We start from the raw sequence: 21,461 nt of genomic DNA, 5'->3' as shown, positions 1-21,461 counted from the left end.
TGCAAAAGTCCGAACCGTGATTTCGTTTGGGCCGGACCAAGACCACCTATTTTGGTCGGACCAAATTTCGGGTCTTTGTTCTGGACCATGGTCTGGGGGAACTTTCACACCTGTAAATTTGGTCAGGATCAAACGGAAAAGTCCTAAAGTCCGGACCAAACGTTTATTTTCTAAACCTAATCATATAGTTTTCTCACCTAAACCCAACCAGGTAGTTCTGGAGTGGAACTGCGACTGTTTCATGAAGCTAGGGACGTGTATAAAATGAAATATACACAATAAATAGATCAATTTCTGTTCTATTTTAGATGACTCATTGCACTTTGTTGTGGCATTACATATGTGGTTGCAACAACAAAGTGTTTTGAATAAGCTGAAAGTGAAAATATCTAACATTACTAAATAATGTAAAAAGGAAAAATATCTGTATTTGAATCCTTAAAAAATGTACAGCTTCTATTGCCGTCATTATAAGCAGCCAGAAGACACAATTACAGTCTCTGTGTTGTAATTTTGTTGTGTAACTGTTAGATGTGTCTTATGCAACCAATGCTATTTTCTTTAATGATAGTCCATAATAAGCAGGGTCTTGTGTTTGAGCTGTCATGCGATGGGTTTCAATTGAAATCCAGACCTTGGCTCATCATGCACAGACCAACGAAAGCGGGTCAAAGTCTGACCCGACAGACGAAGGGCTGTTGTGTCCAACACTGAAATCCTCTCAACAGGACCACAGAAATTACTTGTCAGGGCTGCTCTGGACCGCCAAGGTTCCACACGCCTCACACAGGACAGACAGGGATAGGGGTGGTGCACTGAATGGTGGATGGTGGAGGGGAGCAGGTGTGTCTGTTTGATTAGTCAGAGTGACAGCAGAGTGACAGGTGTCTGACAACCAGGTGCCACATCAGTCCTCAGGGGGTGACCCAGACCTCCCAGCAGCATTCATTCATTCATTTCACTCTCACTCACCAAATGAATGACATGATAGAGAGACAGAGAGAGCGAGGGAGTTTCAGGCAGCCAGACAGGCCTGAGAGACTCCGAGATAATTACTGTCTCCACAGATTCCCCCTCGACTTCTCAGAAAGAGAGAGAGAGGAAAGAGAAAGGGATGGAAGGGCAAGCCGGCAGGTGGTATGCTTCATTACATCTTATTAAAAGAGCAACACATTGTTCAGGTTGGGCTGGTTTGAGAGCACTGCAGTGCAGTGAAGAAAAGGGCAGCGTCACTGGCTCTAGAAGATTTCCTGTCCTGCTGTCAATTAGCATTTGGAAATTTGAATGAAACACACTAAATAATTTCATAAAACTAGGTAGAGATGTTATGGCCAACAGGTCATGTGACTGACTGTAGCTACCTTTATCATTAGCTCTTTTTTTTCAAGTCGCTATCATTACATTAAAATACGCCTAAATTTACTTTTAATTGCAAAAAAAAATGTTTAATAAAAGCTGTTGTATGGACTGCAGAACTGAAATGGCATAAATAGAGAGGATCCAGAAACTGGAATGAGCTGACTTTTGTAAATGGATTTTGAGAAAATTAAAATGTAAATCGTCAAGTTAAACTGTTTAGAGATAAGGGCCTGTTTATACGGTTCCGTATATTTCTGAAAATTTGTATTTATCTTTGCGTTTGCACCTATCATTTACACGTAACCGGTGTTTTCCTCAATGAAAACAGAGATTTTCAAAAACAGCTTCCAAAGTGAAAGTTTTTAAAAATATCCATTTCGATGTGATAGACGGAGATTTTGGAAAATGATGACGTCGCAACACAGTTCGCACATGCCCATTAGGCGCCCAGGAACCACAACAACAATGGCAGATATATGCCGGGTTGTTTACGTTTTGTTAGCACTTTTGGGACTTCTTACGAGCTTATAAATGAATTTTGCACTGCTGCATCAACATCACCGCTACATCGGCGCACAAAGAAGTCTGCTGTGCCCAATATAAGTAAGTGCATAGCAGCTAACTATGCTACATAATATGTAGTTTCACATTGTTTTTATCACTAGCACCAAGAGGAAAACAAATCACTGTGCATGCACAGAACGATCTTCTATGGTGTTTGACATATGGCGTATCGCTAACTATTGGCCTGGCATGCTAATGGCAGCAAAAAGCTGCCGTTTTTGAGTTTTCGTGTGAACAGGGATATCGTTTTCACAACTGATCGTGTAAACCCGGAATTTTTTTTTTTATACAGGATAAATAAAAATCTGTTATTTGTATCAGGAGTTGCCCATGCAAACAATTTTACAATTTTTCCCCCTCTGGCAAAGACTAACAAATGGCTGTGGCTCAGTGGTAGAGCGGGTTGTCCACCAATTGGCATTTCAATCCCCGGGTCCTCCAGTCTGAACATCGAAGTATCCTTGAGCAAGATACTGAGCCCCAAATTGCTCCCGATTGCTGTTCCATGTGTGTGCCAGTGTGTTAAAAACTGAGTAGCAGGTGGCACCTTGAATGGTAGCCTTGGCCACCAGTGTATGAATGTGTGTGTCAAAGGGTGAATGTGACTTCTTATGTAAAAAGCACTTTGAGTGGTCGGATGACTAGAACGGCGCTATACAAGTGCTTAAGTGCTTATGACGTATGCCTGCAGGTGAGCACTCCGCATCTGTCCAGCCCTCAGGAGCACTCTATTCAAGTATTTTTTATTTGAGTTTCTTCTTGTTTTTCTGGAGCATCAACTCCAGAAACTTTTCTGGGAGGCTTCTTAGGACTTTCCTTCGTAGCCTCCACCATACTCCTAGCTGCTGCTCTGATGCTATGGTCTCTCCCCCTTTCTTTCCCCTACATCTTTATCTTGAACTGTTGACACACATAGCATCAGAAGAAAACACCAGTAAATTATTCTCTGCCCCCTTCACTCTGGCTTGTGGATGTAAAACACATCACTTTGTGTGTGCCTGCATGAGAAAGTTACTGAGACATACAGAGACCTTTTCCTCATGGCGTTTGGCTTAATCGGCATGGTGTGAACTCATCTGGCAAGGGCTTGGATGTTATGTCGTGTATTCAATTATGTATAAAAGTCCTGCACTCTAGCTCTAGGCATGTTAAGCTTAAGCATGCAATGTTTACCATCCAAGCCTATGCACATACTTATCATGTTATGTTAGCATCAGTACATACAGCTGAGGCATGATGGTGTTTGGGTCATGTGAAAGCTGCCCTGACAAGAAATAAGCAGAAATTATGACCTGTTGGTGGCACTACATGAAAAGTCATTATTGAATTATGGCAAAGGCACTATTTTGTGCAGAAACAAACCCTATAGCTATTTATATTTCACTCAGAACCAAAATGTTGGACCAACCACTATGTCACAAGTGTGGCTACAAAATATGGTTATTATTTCATAGGGATGACCCACTCAGGTCTACGTCTCACTCTGAATTTGTCATTTTCTTTCATGTGTAGCTGCAAACAGAAGCTGTATTCAGAGAAGCTGCCCAACACCAGCATCATCATCCCGTTCCATAACGAGGGCTGGTCATCGCTGCTGAGGACGGTCCACAGCGTGCTCAACCGCTCTCCTCCACAGCTCATAGCAGAGGTCATCCTGGTCGACGACTTCAGCGACAAAGGTACAGAGGACGCTCACTCATCTCGGATTAGGAAACGCACACACATTGACACAGATACAAGAACCCAGCTGCAGGCTTGCTTGTAATAACTGAGAGTTTTAGTGGACTGTGGTATTTTCTGCCTATGTCTCTTTCTTTCTTTCTTTCTTTCTTTCTTTCTTTCATGTATCCCCCATTTATTTGTTTGCAAGTGTGTTGGTGACCGTTGCACAAATAATGAGCTGTTCAGAAACCAGAGCATTAGCAAGCTTCTGCAGAGGCCCAGATGTGATCTCAAGATGCTCTTGCTTTTGTACATCATAAGCAGGCAGAGGGAGAAAACACACACACACACACACACACACACCCCCCCTTGTGAGTCAGTGTTTCAGGAATGTACCTCACTGGCCCATTCGGTCATTTATTAAAAGGATCAGAGAGCAGCTAGCATTGCTGAGCTGAGCTCACCGCTCTACTCTTGAGTGTGTGTGTTTCTGTATTTGTGTGTGTGTACATGTTTAAACTTTGGTTCTACTGGGTTGCCAGGGAAAACTTTGCTGTTTTTAATTACTGGATATTGGCGAGTCACTGCTGCTAACTTCTGATGTGATGATGTGAGGTTCATTACTGACCGCTGGTACATAAACATGGCCGACAGCATCACATCCTCACACTGCTGCTGGAACTTGTCAAAAAAATATAATTATATTTGTGTTAATCTTCTTTTCTTTTTAATCTTTTTTAAGATGTTAACCAATTTTTGTCCCGAGACTGCGGATTAGTTTTCAATGCAAAGCCTCTGGCTTCCTCACAGGCTGCATGAGTGATTGTGTTTGGAGCTAAAGACTGCAGCGACCTCTGAACAGATGGTGATGATGAGGGCATTGTGCGACCCTGCCAGTGTTAGCGAGGTTAGCGAGAGAAAAAATCCACTTCCTGGTGTGGATTTGTATTCTCACACAGGCAACTTAATCAGTTTGAACTCTGGAGTTAATGTACAGCTTTGAACCCTTGCATAATAAATCGGGGGACAAGTGCAATATTATCGCCGGGGTGTGAGCGGAGGAGGGAGCAAGATATTCATCATTAAGCCTGGTTCATAGCCACCGTGTGACGCATAATTTCCTGTTCACTTTTCCATTTCCTTAGATATTAAATATTGCACTAAAGATATATGAAGGGAGAGAGAGAGAGAAAAATGAAGGATATGAAGAATTATTTTAATTGGACATTAAGAGGTAAATTTCTGTTCAAGTGTGTGTATATGTCAGTTGTTGCATGTTTGTGTGTGAGTTTTTAGCTCGATGTTACAGCCTCAGAAGGGCACAGGGGGTGTGCTGATTGTCTGGGCATCCTCAAACACACCTGCTATTTTGGTTTATCAATGAGCAACACTGTGTAAATGGTGCTGGCTAAAGTGGAATATAGATTGGAGGGAAAGGCAACTAAATAATCGCCAGAATAGATGTTTCAGCAACACTGTGGTTACCATGTGGTTGGGTCTAGGGACAAAAATCACTTTGTTCTGGTTAGGAAAAGATCATGTTTTGGCTTAAAATGCTCAGCTTTCGGGGTTCAATTCCAAAGGAAATGCAGGGATGTCTTGGTAAAATACAACCACTTTATGTGGTGCTATCCCCGCTAAAAAAGCAGCGACAGGTTGTTACAAAACACACATGTTTGGTGCCTGAAAAGCCACTTGAAAAACAGTGAGGTCTCATTTACACCACAAGTGATGCACTTGCGAACGGTCGCTGTTTACTCACGTTTGCATTTCATCGAGCATGTTAACAGGTTAGAGCATTCACACTGCATCCATTCTATGCGCTGCTCGAGTAGCACTGCTTTCACGAGCAAACTTGAAAATAGAAGAGACACTGTTGTTTTGCGCGAAATGCGAGCGCATGGTTGCTGTATTCAACAAAAAACTTGTGTTTGTGTGTGTTGTGAATTCTCTCGGCCACCGTAGACACCGAGATGAATGGGCTGTTTGTGCTAAGGCTAGTAATACAAAGCAGACAAAGACTTGCCCATTTGTGATGCTAAATATTAATTCTCCAAGTGTTGGAATAATCACTGGTGCGCAAACCTCTCCACCCTGGGCTTTGGGTCCAAACTCAATTCTTCTTCTTTGGGGTTTATTGGAGATTTGCAGTCACGGTGCACTACCGTCACCAACTGTTCGGGTGTGGTTTGTATTTTGACGGGACAGCAGCGGCTCCTGCGTGACGTGTCTATTCGGTTTTGGTGTGAATACACGTGTGCTGCCGCTACACTTGTGGACCGCTTCGCGAGCGCTAATGTGAGCGCATCGCTGGCGGTGTAAATGAGGCCTGACGCTCGCTACAAAACACCCACATTTGGTGCCTCAGCAGCTACTTGAAGCAAAGCAATGACTTGCTAAATCACAACTGTTTTGTTTGTTGGGTGAGAACTGTCGTCTGCAGGTGCCTCACTTATGTAACAAGCCATCCACCGTCCCCTCCACCTCCAGATGATGAAGTCAGCTCATACATCAATGTCTCTTATTATATGTATGAAACGTGCAAATAGAATGTATTTATGGTTTGCAGAAACAAACAATGCCAACATTTTTTCTCTGGCGACTGGACTCGATAAATATGCTGTCAGCCAGTCACAGTGACACATCATGACAATAGCTTAACAAATGAAGAATCAGTGTATCGGCCCCATAAATCTGCAGCCAACAGTAGATGATGTTTTTAACTATTAATTACTACAATAATTATAAACAAATAAAAAAAAGTAGGTTGGTGCAGTTTTCATAATTACCATATCAGTCATAATGTTGCTGTTTTTCATGTTGCAAATAGTCACATCATATCCTAAAATGTGACATAGCAGCATTAGTATTACATTCCAACAATAAAAAGTGAACTGTTCAATTTGAAAAAAAAAAAAAAGTAAAAGAGGCCGTGATGCACAGAATTAATGAGCCCCCAGTAAATCAACATATCCCTCATAAACAATCACAATATGAGTTATAGCCAACCTATCTGATGAGTGTAGATGTGTGTGTGATTATTTTGTCACAACCTGGTGTCATTTGCATGTGATTTAATCAAGGACACTGGACGGCTGTGTGTGCGTAATGGCACAGCGCTCTGCTGTGGCTCCTCTCTAATGGGAGGCTGCAGATTTATCAATATATCTGCCCTGCCGCTTTCACATGGCTGCAGGGATTTAATGAACTGAAGGAGAAGATTGCATACAGTATAAAGCAGCTGCGGACAACAGATTAATTTATAGATAATGCAGACTAATTTACCAGCCTCCTTGCTTTAACTACATCAAATGCACCAGCGATAACCGTTGCTGGAGGCATTATCTTCTTGGGTTGTCTGTCCGTCCGTCTGTCCTTCTATCTTTCGATCCTTCCATCTGTTCGTCCTTCCGTCCTATTCTTGTGAGCACGATATCTCAAGAACACAATAGGAGAATTTTTCAATTAGGCACAAATGTCCTCTTGGACTCAACAATGAACTGGAATTTGGTGGTCAAAGGTCAAGGTCACTGTGACCTTCTGAATTATGTTCACACAAATGTCTAGTAGGATGACAATGTGATAAAGGCATTTTATATTCAGAAGGTCAAAGGTCATCTCTACTCCGACATCAGCGTGTTCTCCAAAAACACTGTCAGGCCATTTTTCAACATCAGAACTCAGGAGCAGAAGGAGAGACATTTGGTCAGATACTCAGTTGGGGACAGTAATTTTGTGTGTCCACCTTGAAACTGTGCTGATTGTTTCGATCGTCTATGCTGCTGTGGGGATGATGTGTATGAAGCATCAACATTTTCTCAGACATGGACGTAAACTTTAAGAGAAACTTGACTGATAAAAAGTTACGAAAGTTGAGTGACATAGTGCCAGAAAAACAGATGTAGTTCTGAGACGTCTATTCTCAGTCCAATTACTCAGACACACTTGTTAGCGCTAATGATCCTCCCACCTGTTTAGGCACCAAAATACCACACAGACTGGCAAAGCAAGCTACAAGGTTAAGGAAACACCAAATGGCCACCACAAAAATAGCTCACATTTCATCAGACCCTCTCAGTCAATTTCCTTGATGCTGATGTCAACAACAACAATCTCCCTGCTCCTTGGAAGCATGCTAGCCCGCAGTATTACAGATGCCCTGTTGCATTAATTGATGCTGTTTTGTTTTGGTACCTCACAGCCGACAAGAGGAAGATAAACAATTGATGAGATGCTTTTTTCAGAGTGCAGTTATATTTTCTGAGGTGCTAATTAGTACGCGGTTTCTATGTCGTGTAATTATAGCCTCACTGCAGAGCACTGTTGCAGGAACAGCCTCTTCTCTCCTTTTTGAAATCATAATTAATACAACTATTCCTATTTGACTCAAAGGATACCTGATGATTTATATTTGTCTGTATACTTGGTACGCAGTGCTGAAGTCGACTTTGTGTTTTAATTAGACGGAAAACTTTCCTCTTTGGGTGCTGCAAAGTCTCAGGTGGATTGTGGACTTCTTTTCATTTCAAACTGTTTTACCTTCTTGTGGTATCATCGTAAGAGTGCTAAAGGAGTTATCCTATGCTAAAACTGTACTGTGTTTTTAGGTAAACTGTATGTCTAAGAAACACAATGAGTATGAGCTGTTGGAAGCTCTGATGGCGTCAGTTGGGGGTTGTTGTGTGTCGAGGATCATCAGATTCAAGGCGGGGGTCAGATGGCTTTCATTGGAAGTCTCTATTTGTTTACTCCCCACTGTGCCCTGCTTCTCTAAATCTTTTCACTCTACAGTACTGCTTCTGACAGCGTGCTTACTGCCGTGCTGCTGCTTATTCCAGCCTTAAAAGGAATAATGTCTCCTTTAAGCTTAGAACTTGTAAAGAACTAGATTGAATGTAAAAAGTACTAACTGAATGGAGACTAAACAGTGGTGACAGCTGCTGTATGCCTGCAACACATTTAAAAAGAACTGGGACAGGGGCAACAAAAGAGTGTTAAGTTGTTTGGAGTGTTCCAAACAGGTGTTTTTTGAACATTCCACAGGTAAACAGGTTAACAGATTCAAGTGTCAGTATTTGGTATGAAAGGGGGCATCCTTGAAAAGCTCGGCATTCACAAGCAAGGATGGTCACTTTGAAAAACTGTGAGAGCAAACAGTCCCATGGTTCAAGAACAGCATTTCTCACTGCACAATTGTGAGGAACTTGGGGATATCTCAATCTGCAGTCTGAGATATCATCAAAAGATTCAGTGAATCCACAGAAGTCTCTGCACATAAGGGGCAAGGCCGAAAAACAGCACTGAATGCCAGTGACCTTTGATCCTTCAGTACAGTAAAAAACATGATTGTATAAAGAATATTACTGCATGGGCTTGGAACACTTTGGCAATGCAGTATCTTCAAATTCAGGTTAAGACTCTACCATGTAAATTGCAAGTAATATTTCAACATCCAGAAACAGCACCAGCTTTTCTGGACCCTAGCTCATCTGAGATGGACTGACGCAAAGTGGAAAAGTGTGCTGTGGTCTGACAAGTCCACATTTCAGATTGTTTTTGGAAGTCATGGACATCATGTCCTCTGGGCTAAAGAGGGAAAAGACCATCCAGATTGCATTCTCGGAACCCATCAGCTGTATTCGGCGTCTGACTTTCGGCAGATGGCGATACAGCCTCTGGGGGCAGACCCTCAATTTTTTGGCATTCCGGTTTGATTTGGGCGGAGGAGGCGAATTTCCATTTCTGACTTCCGTTTACATATAGGTAAATATGCTGAACCATTGCGATGGATTCAGAGTTTGCAGTGACATCAATTATGTTCCGCCTCGTTAGTTCATCGCATGGACCGTTCAACCTGGCAACAACTCCAGCCGGCTCAAACGTGATTGGTCAATATCACGCGGACTACAAACAGCCTACAACCGGAAACCAGGGCTCTTCCGCTCTTCTTCCGGAGGCAAGATCTCCGGGGTTTGCCTACAGACTCTACATTCACTGAATGTAGAGTCTGTATATAGAAACTATCCAGATTGCTACTAGTGCAAAGTTCAAAATCAGCATCTGTGATGGTGTGGGGTGTGTGTTAGTGCCCATGGCATTATGGGTAACCTCTTCTGTGAAGGCACCATGAATGCTGAAAGGTATATAAAGGTTTTGGTGCAACATATGCTGCCATCTAGATGATGTCTTTCACAGTGGCATCCCTGTTGATTCCAGCAAGACAATGAGACACATCCTGCATGTGTTACAACAGTGTGGCTACGTAGGAAAAGGGTGTGGGCTCCAGACTGACAGTCCAGACCTGACTCCCATTGAAAATGTGTGAGGCATTATGAAGCGCAAAATATGAAAATATAATACCCGGACTGTGAGCAATTGAAGTTGTTTGTCAAGCAAAAATGGGAAAGAATTTTACTGTCAAACATTCAATAATTAGTGTCCTCAGTTCCCAACGACTTCTACTTTCTCCGTTAGTACTTGTTGCAAGCATAAAATTCAGAGTGTTTATTTACAAAAAAACAATAAAGTTGATAATTCAGACATTAAATATCTTGTCCATCCTTCCATTCATTTTTATCTGCTCATTCAGGGCCAGGTAGTGAGGGCAGCAGGCCAAGCAAAGCACCCCAGACGTCCCCAGCAACGCTTTTCACCTTCTCCTGGGGGAGGTCTTGTCTTTGTACTGTATTCAATTGAGTTTAGGTTAAAAATGATTTGCAAATCATTGCATCCTGTTTTTACCAAAGTTTTACAAAGGGTCCCAACTTTTTCGGTATCTGTGTTTTAAAACCCCCCAGTTATTTACAATATATTACATTATGTGTTGATGGTGCTAGTGTTAAATGAAAATAAGACTTCACCTACATGAATTGGGGCTATTTCCTTATAGTCTGATATTGGCTACTAAAAAAAAATACCACTCAATAATGTTATGTCTCTACAGCTTAGTTAGAAAATTAACTTCTGCAATAAATCTGCAGTGATACTATACAATCCACATCTTTGTTCCTCTCAACCCAACCCAAAGTTTGACTCTAAGATGTAACACTTGGTTAAGATACCTTTGTAGTTGCAATATTCTGATCACATAGTGGTGTAGTTATGAGCAAGGCGTATTCAAGGGAGCTTCAATGTCCAAAGAACCCTGAGGGCTGGCTGGTGAAAAGAATTAATTATTATGTTGTCTGAATAGGTCTTGTTTGATGTCATGTTTCTTGAATCCTCGCATCCTATTACAAAAATCATGTTTCTCTTTTATATGATTGTAAAGAACCCAGGTTGGCCAGCTGTAACCTGGTTGCTTAAGTGCATGCAAAATCTCACCTGCAATTGCAGAGCGATGATTATGATTTCCCTTTCTGCCCACGCGTGTGCGAAAAACCTGAAATGACATTTAGCAATATTTACATCCATATTCATCTGTTTTTCAATAACTATCACCTTATTAATGTAAAATGATCTCAATCCCTCCTCGCTGTCTGTGCTCATGCCCTTCCTCGCACTACCTTTCTCACTCTCCCCCGCCCACGCTTACCTCTGCATTGTCGGAGCAGTTCATTCAGGCAGAACACTGACTCACAGATAACATGCAAACACTGAAACCTGCTGTTTTTATCTCCTCTCTTCCCCTCATCTCCCTTAATGTCTCTTTTCTCTCCTCTCCTCTCGCCACTCTTCTCGTTTCTTTATTTTTCTTGGTGTATCTAATCTTGTCTCTTCTTGTTTCCTTTTTGTTATTTCTCGACGTTTCTTATCTTTAGCGCCTCTGTCTGTTTCTTGACATCTACACTGTTTCATTTCTTGATGTCTCTTCTTGTTTGTGCTTCTCTTTTCTCACCTTAGTGTATGTGTTTGCGTCCATTGTGGTGTGGTGAGATTTTTTTTTTAGTTGTGTTCTTGTTGTTTCTTGTCTTTCTTTAGTGTTTCTTTATATTAACCGCTCTTCTCATCTATCATTACTTTATCTTCTGTCTGTTTTCCCTGATATGCCGTTTAAATTAAGTCTCTTTTTCTCTCTTTGTGTGGTAAAGGTCTTGATATGGCAAGCATGTGCAATTGATTTGGAAGTGAGTAAAAGACAGACAACTAATTTTTAATGCTTTTTAAAAAAATATATTTTCTTTCTATAATGATGAGAAATGTATATATGTGTGGCTATGTAAGATAGCTGTAACATGACAATAATAAAACAAAAGAAACTTTGTTTTAGTAGCATTCACGTACCTAGGTTACATGTAAACCTACATGTAACAGATGCAGTTGCTCGGTCGTATTAATTTTGTTGAGAAAACTAAAGTTATCAACTTTTCTGGTAATGTTATGACCTTATACAGCAAGATGCAGCTCGGTAGCAAGGCCAACAGAAAATGTTGTAATATATGAATGTCCATAACCCAAAAATGGGTTTACTCACTTGATTGGTCAAGCCTCTCAGCTTGATACAAACTTCTATGGATTGCCAGATGCATGTTGGTCATCATGCTCATAGTCACAGAACATTTTGTGGTGCCATAATGGAGACATAACTGTATCAGAGGAGGAAGGCCTGCTCAGGGTCAGATTTGAATTCTAATCAAGCTCCACAATTCTCTCCATTCTCTGTTGAATGATTGACCAAGGTTGACTCGTGTATTTTTAACCCGTACTCTGTCACTGACCCTTTTAGCTTATTGTTTCTCTTTGCTAATCCTGCCCATAGAATCTATAAACTATGGACACTGCTACCATGCCATCATCTGTTTGTATGTAAGCATTTTAACATGGGGGTCTCTGGGGATTGATTTGCTTTTGGAGGCAGCCCCAAGTGGCCGTTAAAAGAACTGCAGTTTTTGGCACGTCTGGATTGGCTTCATTTTTCAGCCACAGAGGTTGTTGCGTGATCCTGCCTGGGAACATGTAAACACAGGCTCTTTTGGTCTGCATGTAGTAAAGTGTTCCTTCTGATTTTGTGCGGAATCGTACCCAGAGACAGGCATTAAGGATAGCTAAACAGAAAAGGCCAGTCTTCATGCTGATTGCTTCTTTGGCTTCTGTTGGTCATATAGAGGTATCCGTATTGAACTAAGACAGTTTCATCTGTTTCAAACAGTTATATGGTATAGTTTTGTGTTCTGTTTTACCTTTACTTGAAATTAGTTGTCTTGTGATCATTTAGCAATAAAAATTTGCAAGTATCTTATGAAAATGTATCGGCAAAACTAGTGTTTTTGATTAGGACTTCCCCTTTAATGTAATTTCTATCTTGTCAATGTTCTCTGGTAGCTGACTTGTTGTCCCTCAAAGTACTTAAACTGTGATTCGTGGCATCACATTTTCCTCAAATAAACAAACCTTATCTGCTAACATAAACATCATAACACCTCTGTAAATGCTATAAAATGAGGAAAAGTGGTTTGGCTTTGACCTTTAGCAGTTGCCTGTTGGTCTATTGTTGGCATGCTGCTTGCAATGCAAACACATTTAATGGCGATGAAGTGAAAATGAATGTCATGTAAAGTAAAATTGATTCCGTGTACCAAAGACAGTAACTGCAGCTTGTTGTTGGTACTTGAACTCCTTGTCTGTGAACAAGTAAAAGAATACCTGGCTACTAATTCTATTCTATTCTATTCTATTCTATTCTATTCTATTCGATTTCCCAGTTAGGATTTCGCAAAAAACATAGTACTACTACTGCAGCCTTGAAGGTTATAAATGATATAACAGAAACCTTAGATAAAAAACAGTGCTGTCTTTCTCTCTTTAAAGACTTTTCTAAGGCCTTTGATACTGTGGACCATGACATTTTGACTGAACATCTTACAGCAGTTGTGTTTTCTGTACATGCAGTTGGATGGATTGCAAACTATCTTAAAGACAGAACCCAGGCTGTCCAGTTAGAAGGTGTTTCATCTGAGGTTCTCATAGTCCACAAGGGGGTGCCACAAGGTTCAGTACTTGGCCCTTTGTTATTTACCTTGTATATAAATAATAATGGGGTGAATATTCCAAATGCAGCCTTTCATTTTTATGCTGATGACACAGTCATATATTGCTTTGCACCCACGCCTACAGAAGTGTTTACATATCTGCAGAATGTGTTTAATAGAGTGCAAGAACAGCTCTGCCAGCTGCAACTTGTTTTAAATGCTGATAAAACAAAACTTTCACTAACTCAAAATCAGCAAGGTCAAATCAGTCTGTCATTGTCACCAGTAATGGTCAACAAACTGTTGTATCTACCTTTAAATATCTGGGGTTCTTGATTGATGACCACTTGTCTTTTAAGGCACATATTCTGTATACTGCTAAGAAGCTGAAGCTTTTACTTGGATTTTATTTCCGAAATAAGACTTGCTTTTCTTTTGGGGTGAAACTGAAACTGGTGGAGTCGACCTTTCTTCCGATTATTGATTATGGTGATGTGTTATATATGAATGCCTCCGCTCACTGCCTCCACGTGCTGGATAGTGTGTATCATGGCACTCTGAGGTTTATCACAAACTGTGGTGCTCTAACTCATTGTGTCTTATACACTAAAGTAAATTGGTCATCTTTATGTGTGCGCCGGCTCGGCCATTGGTACATCTTGATTTACATGATGATTCCATCTTATTTTTCATCTCTTTTAATCCTGAATAATAGAGCCCACAGTCTCCGTTCTCAGGACTTTTTACATTTTACTGTTCCTAAGGTCAGAACAGAAATGGGGAAAAAGGCTTTTAGGTTTTCTGCTCCAACTTCATGGAACAATTTGCAGTCAGAGCTCAAACTCCAAAGCCTGGTATCTCTGAATGTATTTAAGTCCACGATAAATCCCATTGTATCCAGGCTTTATGAGTGCAAATGTTTTATTTGATCTCGACCTGATTGTGTAAATTCAATTGTTTGTTAATTGTATCTTTTATGTCTATGTTTAATGTGACAATGTGTTGAAACTACATGTGCTGCCATTCTTGGCCAGGTCTCTCTTGTAAAAGAGATCTTTGATCTCAGTGGGACAAACCTGGTTAAATAAAGATTAAAAAAAAAATTAAAAAATAAGGTCCTCCTTCCCCCGGATTTGGTGTATCTGATCTGCTTAATAAAGACACTGTTACGAAATTATCCAAAACATAAGTGTGTCATTTCAGCACTGCTATTTCTCTCTACTTGTAGGCAAACAGATTTGATCCCAGTATTTCATATTTGATAAGCTTAAATTGTCTGATAATATTGGCCATGATGATGAATCGGCTGGGCTCTGAAAGTGATTATTAATTGCAGCCAAAAAATTTTTTTCTTTTGTTTTGTCCCTCTTGAACTGCCATGTGTTTTATGTGGGAGTGATATCCATCTCTTCCAAGGATCAGATCAACAAAGCTCCTGAATCCAAATAGATGAATAGAGGAATAGATCCATCAGCTTCAGTCCTAATCTCTGCTGCGATTGACTTGGGAAACTTAACTCAGCGAAAGATTGTTGGAAACAGTAAATGTCAGGTTTCTGTGTCAGTCCCTCAATCAAAGAGCAAGTGTTGTTTCTTTTTTTTTCCTATTCCCACTGACATTCAGCAATCATAAAGACAGAAATCCATCATAGAAAAGGCAGAGGGACCAATCTTTCCTCTCACAGTTGCCTCAATAGAAAATAATATGATGCAGCCACAGCACCTGCTGGGTTTTGAGTAGGGGCGAGGACTGGTAAAAAAAGAAAAGAAATTCCCTGCTGTCACTATGATTTTTATCCCTCAGATATGTTGCTTCTGGCCCAATATGAAACTTTTCGTCTGTGGATAAATGGAAATATCATCAGATGAGCTGTCCTGACATGGCTGTTGTTGATTACCAGTGCTGTGTCACCTGGTTGAAATCACACTGAAAGATTTTCAAGCCCAAGTAGAAAGTACATAATAAGCTTTTTATTCTGTATTGACCTAAATCACACCCAGAGTCGAGGATGCTGGAGGCTGATAAAGAACCACTAGGAACAATTATAGATGGATGTTTATAGATATGTTTTATGTTTTTTAGAAAGTATATATATATATATATATACATAGGAGGAGTGAGATGGTATTTCTATTGTACCACTGTTTTTGTACCACTTCCTGTGTCCACTAGCTGGCACTCCACAACACACTAATCATACGTCATGTTGCTGTAAATCAATTGTAGACCACACCATGTAAATAAAAAGATAATTGTCAGACAACACTTACTTCCTGTTGCCAGTAGTAGGCGCAATGCTTATGACAAGTAATTGGCATGTTTATGTCTTCTGCCTGGAGCCTTATTGATTAACTAAAATTTGGAACAGATCGGACAAGGTACATGGAATTTACAACAAGTTCCTGTTGGCATATAAGGGGTTGCCATGGCAATGCTCTTTAATGGTGGATCTGGTCAACCTGCTTGGAGATACAAAGCAAAGTATAAAACATGATGTTTTCCAGAGATGGGGACTTGAGTCATTGTGACTTGGACTCGAGTCGACTCGAGTCGCTGTTTTGATGACTTGTGACTTGACTTGACAAAAATTAAAAGACTTGAGACTTGACTCGGACTTGGAAGTTAAAGACTTGGGACTTGACTTGACTTGAGACATGATGACTTGAATGACTTGAGTGTTATTCTGTGTGTTATCATGTTTTTGGTTAGAATATAAAATTAATAAATTAATTTAAAAAATAATGTCAATTACCCGGTAGGAGCGCAGGCTGAGAATGGCGTTGTCATGATTGGATCACTACCCAGTCATGCCCTCTCGACGTACTTTATGTGTTTATTGGAGGAACAGGCCCTCGTATATCAGATAGGCATCAACATGTCAGCGGGAGGGGTACTGAGAGTCATCGTCTTCGGCTTTCAGAATTACCATTATCACGGCAAAAGACGAACAGCACAGTGCAAGACATGCGACATAAACATCTCAGACAGCCAGGCGACAACTTCAAACTTTGTTCGTCATTCCAAGAGCCTTTCTGCCCGGTAAGTGCTTGTCAGTCAGCTAATATTATCTGGTTAGTCGGTAGTTAGCTAACTTTAGCTTGATACGATACGGGGGTGGGGTGGGGGGGGTGGGTCGGTTTGGTGGAACTTGTTTTTAATTTATTTGCTAACATTAACCCCAGAAACGTGAGCGAACATTCCAACCGGTTCATCACAAGACCGGCTGGATGTTTTATGAACGAGCAACACAGGGTTAAATGAGCTAAATGGGTGATTTTGGCTGCTGCCTTGGTTAGTGTGTGTGTGTGTGTGTGTGTGTGTGTGTGTGTGTGTGTGTGTGTGTGTGTGTGCATGCATACATGGGGGTCGTCCCTGCAAAGTAAACATTGCAGCAATGAAGTCAATGTTTACTGACAATTACTTATATCTTATCTTTTCACTTTATTAAGATCAGATTCTGCAGGTAAAATTACAATAATAAGGTGACTTGACTTGGACTTGACTTGACCTACAGTATTACAGGACTTGACTTGACTTGCCCAAGAAAAAATGACTTGGGACTTACTTGAGACTTGAAGGTTAAGACTTGAGACTTACTTGAGACTTGCACATGTGTGACTTGGTCCCATCTCTGATGTTTTCCGTAGCAGCGCTATAACAATAACTAGATATTGGCATGTAGATTTGTTCAGGGCGAGACTCTTACCAAACATGAAGCTTGGGGCAGATTGGACCATCTACCTTGGAGTAACAAACCACTTCCTGTTCCATCGTAAAACATGGAAGTTTGACACCTTGTCACAGTCACATAGTTTGAGGAAAATGTCTGACTTCCTGTTTGGTTAAAGGTACTGCTCCAAGAGGCTTTATGTAAGTGTTGGGATGTCACATGTGCTGACTTAGTTTCGTACATGCAGGTGAAACCAGCTTAGGGTGGCTGCTTTGTAGAAATTTTGTTGGAGGCGCTACTGAGCCATCCTGTCACACCCAAGCACGAGACCAATAAAATATCAAATTTGTCACCAGTTCTAATAATTCCTTCAGTTTCATTCGGGCCTTTGCAGTTGTCTGTGGTCAGAGCTCGGGCCCTGAAAATTGTGCCTCTTATCTGCCACAATGTAATATGCTAAATTGTTAAAGCTTCTTCACTTCCTTGAAGCCGCACTGTCAATATGTATGTACTGGCGATGGCTGAAATGACTGCATGTGATGTATAAGGTCTTGATTAAAGTGACGAACCCACAGAGATGCCGCTCCCCTCAGATCCAAGGAGCCTCAAAGCGTCATTCAGCTCACTGTTTTGGTTCACTCTCACTGACCTCATCAAAGTTGTTTGTTTCCAACCTTGCCAGCAGGCAGCTGTTTTCAGCCAAAAGTCTCTGATAAACCCTCTGTGCACGCTGGAGGAACTCCTATTGGTGTGTTTTTGTCCACGTTTGACAGATTGAATTATGCAGTGAGGATGACGTTACTGCATTTATGTTACAGTTATGCACATCTACTTGGACTGCTGTGTCAGTGTTAAGAATCTTTTACTCATTAAGGCAAAATGTGGCTAGATGAGAAATTATCGCTAATGTTTTGGCTGTTTTACAAAAGATTCCTGAAATAGCAAGAAATCACATGGTTTCAAAAGATTTTGTCAGCCAAAGGACAGCTTCATATTTTCCTTTCATATCTCATCTCTGGCATGTTATTGGGCTTAGACGTCTTCATAGCAGAGTTTCATTAAACCGGGGACAGTGTGAGACCAGATGTATCCATCATGGTTAACTGTGTTCTGTGACAGAGACAATCCCTCTCAGCAGGACCGCTAAGCCACACTGCAGGAACACCTCCTGCGATGGAAACCTGTCACTGACTCCAGATTGATTGTCCAATTATTCAGTCACTGTCCAGTGCCTGATGGGATCAATTAGACAGCTGTCTGGAAAACAGCAGAAATGGGGATATTTCATTTGGGGACACTGAATGTTAGTATGAGTGAAATATTAGTGTGGGAGAAATGAAGTATTTAACTAGATGGGGATTGTACACTCCAGTGTTTGTGCTTCGAGAGTGGATTACATTTTTTCTTTTTTTTAAAATTTAACAAGTAATTAGTTCTGTATACTTGGTTGCCAATTTGTAGCTAGCAATTTGAGATGGTATGACATGTTTTTAATGGTGGTTTTCGGAAAAATGAAAGAGCAGTTCAGTGTGGAGGCAGGTGATAAATGGGCATGAGTAATAAACGTAGTCATAGAGTGCGAAATGGAGCAATAAAGACGCATGAAACAACATTCAGAGAGGGGAGGAGAGGGGGGAAACAGAGAGGTGAGGTGGATGTTTTCGAGGGGAATTAAGTAATTAATGCTTTTTATCAACCTGTATTAGTGAATGAGGTCGACATCGACAGATCTCTGGCGTGTCTGACAGTGACCTGAAATACACACAAACGTAAAAGGCATTTTGGCAATGGAATACATAAAAACACTAATTAGAGCAAGTGTAATAAAGAGGACAATTAGCACCACACATATCTCTCTTTGTGTGTTGAAATCTCAGTTCTCAGGACATCCTCAGTGTTTGGAAAAAAGTTAAAAATGTCAATGCAGCGATTGTAATAGCATTGCCTGAAAGTGATCATGTCAGTTCCTGGCAAATGAATAACACCTTAACCAGATTATCTCCCTTGTGTTGCAGTCTGAGTAAGCGTAAGAGCTGCATTGCCATTCTCTTGGCAGCAGGACAGATGGAAATTTAAAATCTAGCCAAATGGCTGTCATGATGATGAAAACAAACACCCTCCTTTTGATGTTATAGTCCTCTGTTATATTATTTTTCCCTCTCATCAGGGGAATCATCATGCCAGTCACAATGCTTTAATCAATCCACCGCCTTAGTAAATGTACTTATAGTCATCCGTGCTGATATAATCCAATGAATTCATGATGCTATTTCTGTATTAGGGGATAGTGAAAGAAGTGTTCCACTGAAAACCAATGTTGTGAATATCAAACACCGACCATTTTAAGATTTGAAAGTTCTCAGACAGGAAGTTTAGCACGGAAGTCAATAGATTGACAGATTTGCTCGTGGGGATGAAGTAAATCCGCTTAAATATTTTCCATCAGGTTCAACTTTGTTAAACTTTGACATCAATAGCAGGCTGTCTAGACAGTGCTGACCTTTGAGGAAACAGAAAGTTGGAGAGTCCAAAACAGAGGAAGCTGTTTTAGCTCATTGGCAGTGCAGCACCATCAACTTTTGTTTATTCCTCCTCTGTTGGAATGTAATTGCTGCACAGTTATGAGACACAGTTATAAGGCAGGAGGTGATGGTACAAATTTGACTGAACTCAAAAGACCCCTTCTACTAAATCTTTAGTTTTCTCATCATTATGTCCCCTAAAATGTCTGACTTTACTGGCTGTATCTGTGCAAAGTTCGTCACTAGAGACGTGTTTTCACCATCCTCTACTGAAGGGGGTGATGTCTGTGCTCTTCCCTAATATCTGAGTTTCAAACAAACGCCAGGCAAGCTCTATTAGCAACGTCACTAATACAAAAGCCAATCACTGTTTAATACGGGAAACACATATAAACCAGACCCTGGAGCTTCCCTCCAGTGTCTACTAAAAACCCCATAGTAGCAGATATTGTATGCTTCACAAACACTAACGCTGTCTCAGCCAGTGCTGATGTTAACTTCATTTACCATTCTGATACATCTGTTGGTCATCGATTTTGGTGCACAACCGACTCCTCATCTGAGTCCGAGTCTGACTGAGGTTCAAACATTGATGGCTGAATCTCTCCAATGATTCCATGTCTGGAGAGGAAATTTAATTGTCTGGATAGCAACCAAGCTAGTGAGCTTGCCACCTGACATGTAAGCTGTTGGCTCATTGGGTACAGTGGTTCAGCAAGCAGCCCTGCTGGTAGTACCTACGTCACCAAGCTTCTAGCACAGTTTATTTTGTGAGGATGGGTAAGCTAAGTGATATTTACCAGGTGGTTTCTGGTGTCTAGGCATTTGCTATCGGTCTCAAATCACAGCTACCTAACAAAACAGACTAAACAGGTTGCAGGCTCAGTGAAAAGCAAAAGAGAGGTGGATAGTACAGAAAACAAAGGAGAGGAATGCTGTGTAATAATGGCAAGAGGAAGTAAGACAGTGAGACAGATGCACTGAGAAACAAAGACACCACCTGTCCCAGTGAAGCCAGTTGTTCCTGCTAACCCGGCTACAGTCCATGTTGATCTCCAGCTGCATGAGAGGCGGGGAGGGAGGAGGAGATGTGGAGGAGGAGTGGTGATGGTGAGGGGAGGTCAGCTCACTCTTCATTAGGCTGTAATTGAATTTCCGCAGCCCGTGCAGGGAGGATGTTCAGCCCTCGCTCTCCCTGCAGGGGAGTGTTGGCTCACTCCGGCTTCCCAGCCTCCCCAGTACTTTCAAGGTTAGCTCAGCTAATGGGCTACTTTCTCCATGGATGTCTCTGCTCGCCATCTGTCATCTACATGTCTGAACATGCAGGCAAGTACATGTACCACCGTGTGACTACTGAAATAGATTGGAGCAACATGCGAGAGACAGTGGCGCAGTAGACCACCTCTGGCCCTGATAACAGCTGACACACGTTGTGGCAGTGACTCAACAAGGGACCTGCAGTGCCCCAGTGTTCAAGCTGACCACACAGACTTGGAAGGACATTCATCCTTATCTCCCAAAAAAAGTTTTTAGGTGGATATCATCGACGAGTATCACGGCAGCAGCCTGCTCAGCAGAAACACATTGTGCTGCCGCAGTTTGAAGTGTAAATGTTGGGTTATGTTTTTTTTTTCCCTCTTGGTTATTGGATTCCTGATAGATGTAACAGATGGAATCAAAGGAAAGCTAAATGTTTAATTTTATCTTTTGTTTCATGTACCTGCACAAAGTTGATACGCAGTACTATGAGGGATTTGTGCAAGTTCGTTTGAAAGA

General features: G+C 41.2%; 1 protein-coding gene across 1 annotated transcript in view; it reads left to right on the top strand.

The window, feature by feature from the left end:
- LOC125898521 (polypeptide N-acetylgalactosaminyltransferase 10-like) overlaps positions 1-21,461 on the top strand; it is a 126,326-nt gene that overhangs the window by 50,840 nt on the left and 54,025 nt on the right. Inside the window, exon 4 of the mRNA XM_049592349.1 lies at positions 3,436-3,602. Coding sequence (XP_049448306.1) covers positions 3,436-3,602 — 167 coding nt within the window. The remainder of the gene's footprint in view (positions 1-3,435; positions 3,603-21,461) is intronic.

The sequence above is a fragment of the Epinephelus fuscoguttatus genome, linkage group LG12 (assembly GCF_011397635.1).
Source record: "Epinephelus fuscoguttatus linkage group LG12, E.fuscoguttatus.final_Chr_v1".
In the NCBI taxonomy this organism is placed as follows: Eukaryota; Metazoa; Chordata; class Actinopteri; order Perciformes; family Serranidae; genus Epinephelus; species Epinephelus fuscoguttatus.
This window is presented reverse-complemented; position numbering and strand designations above follow the sequence as displayed.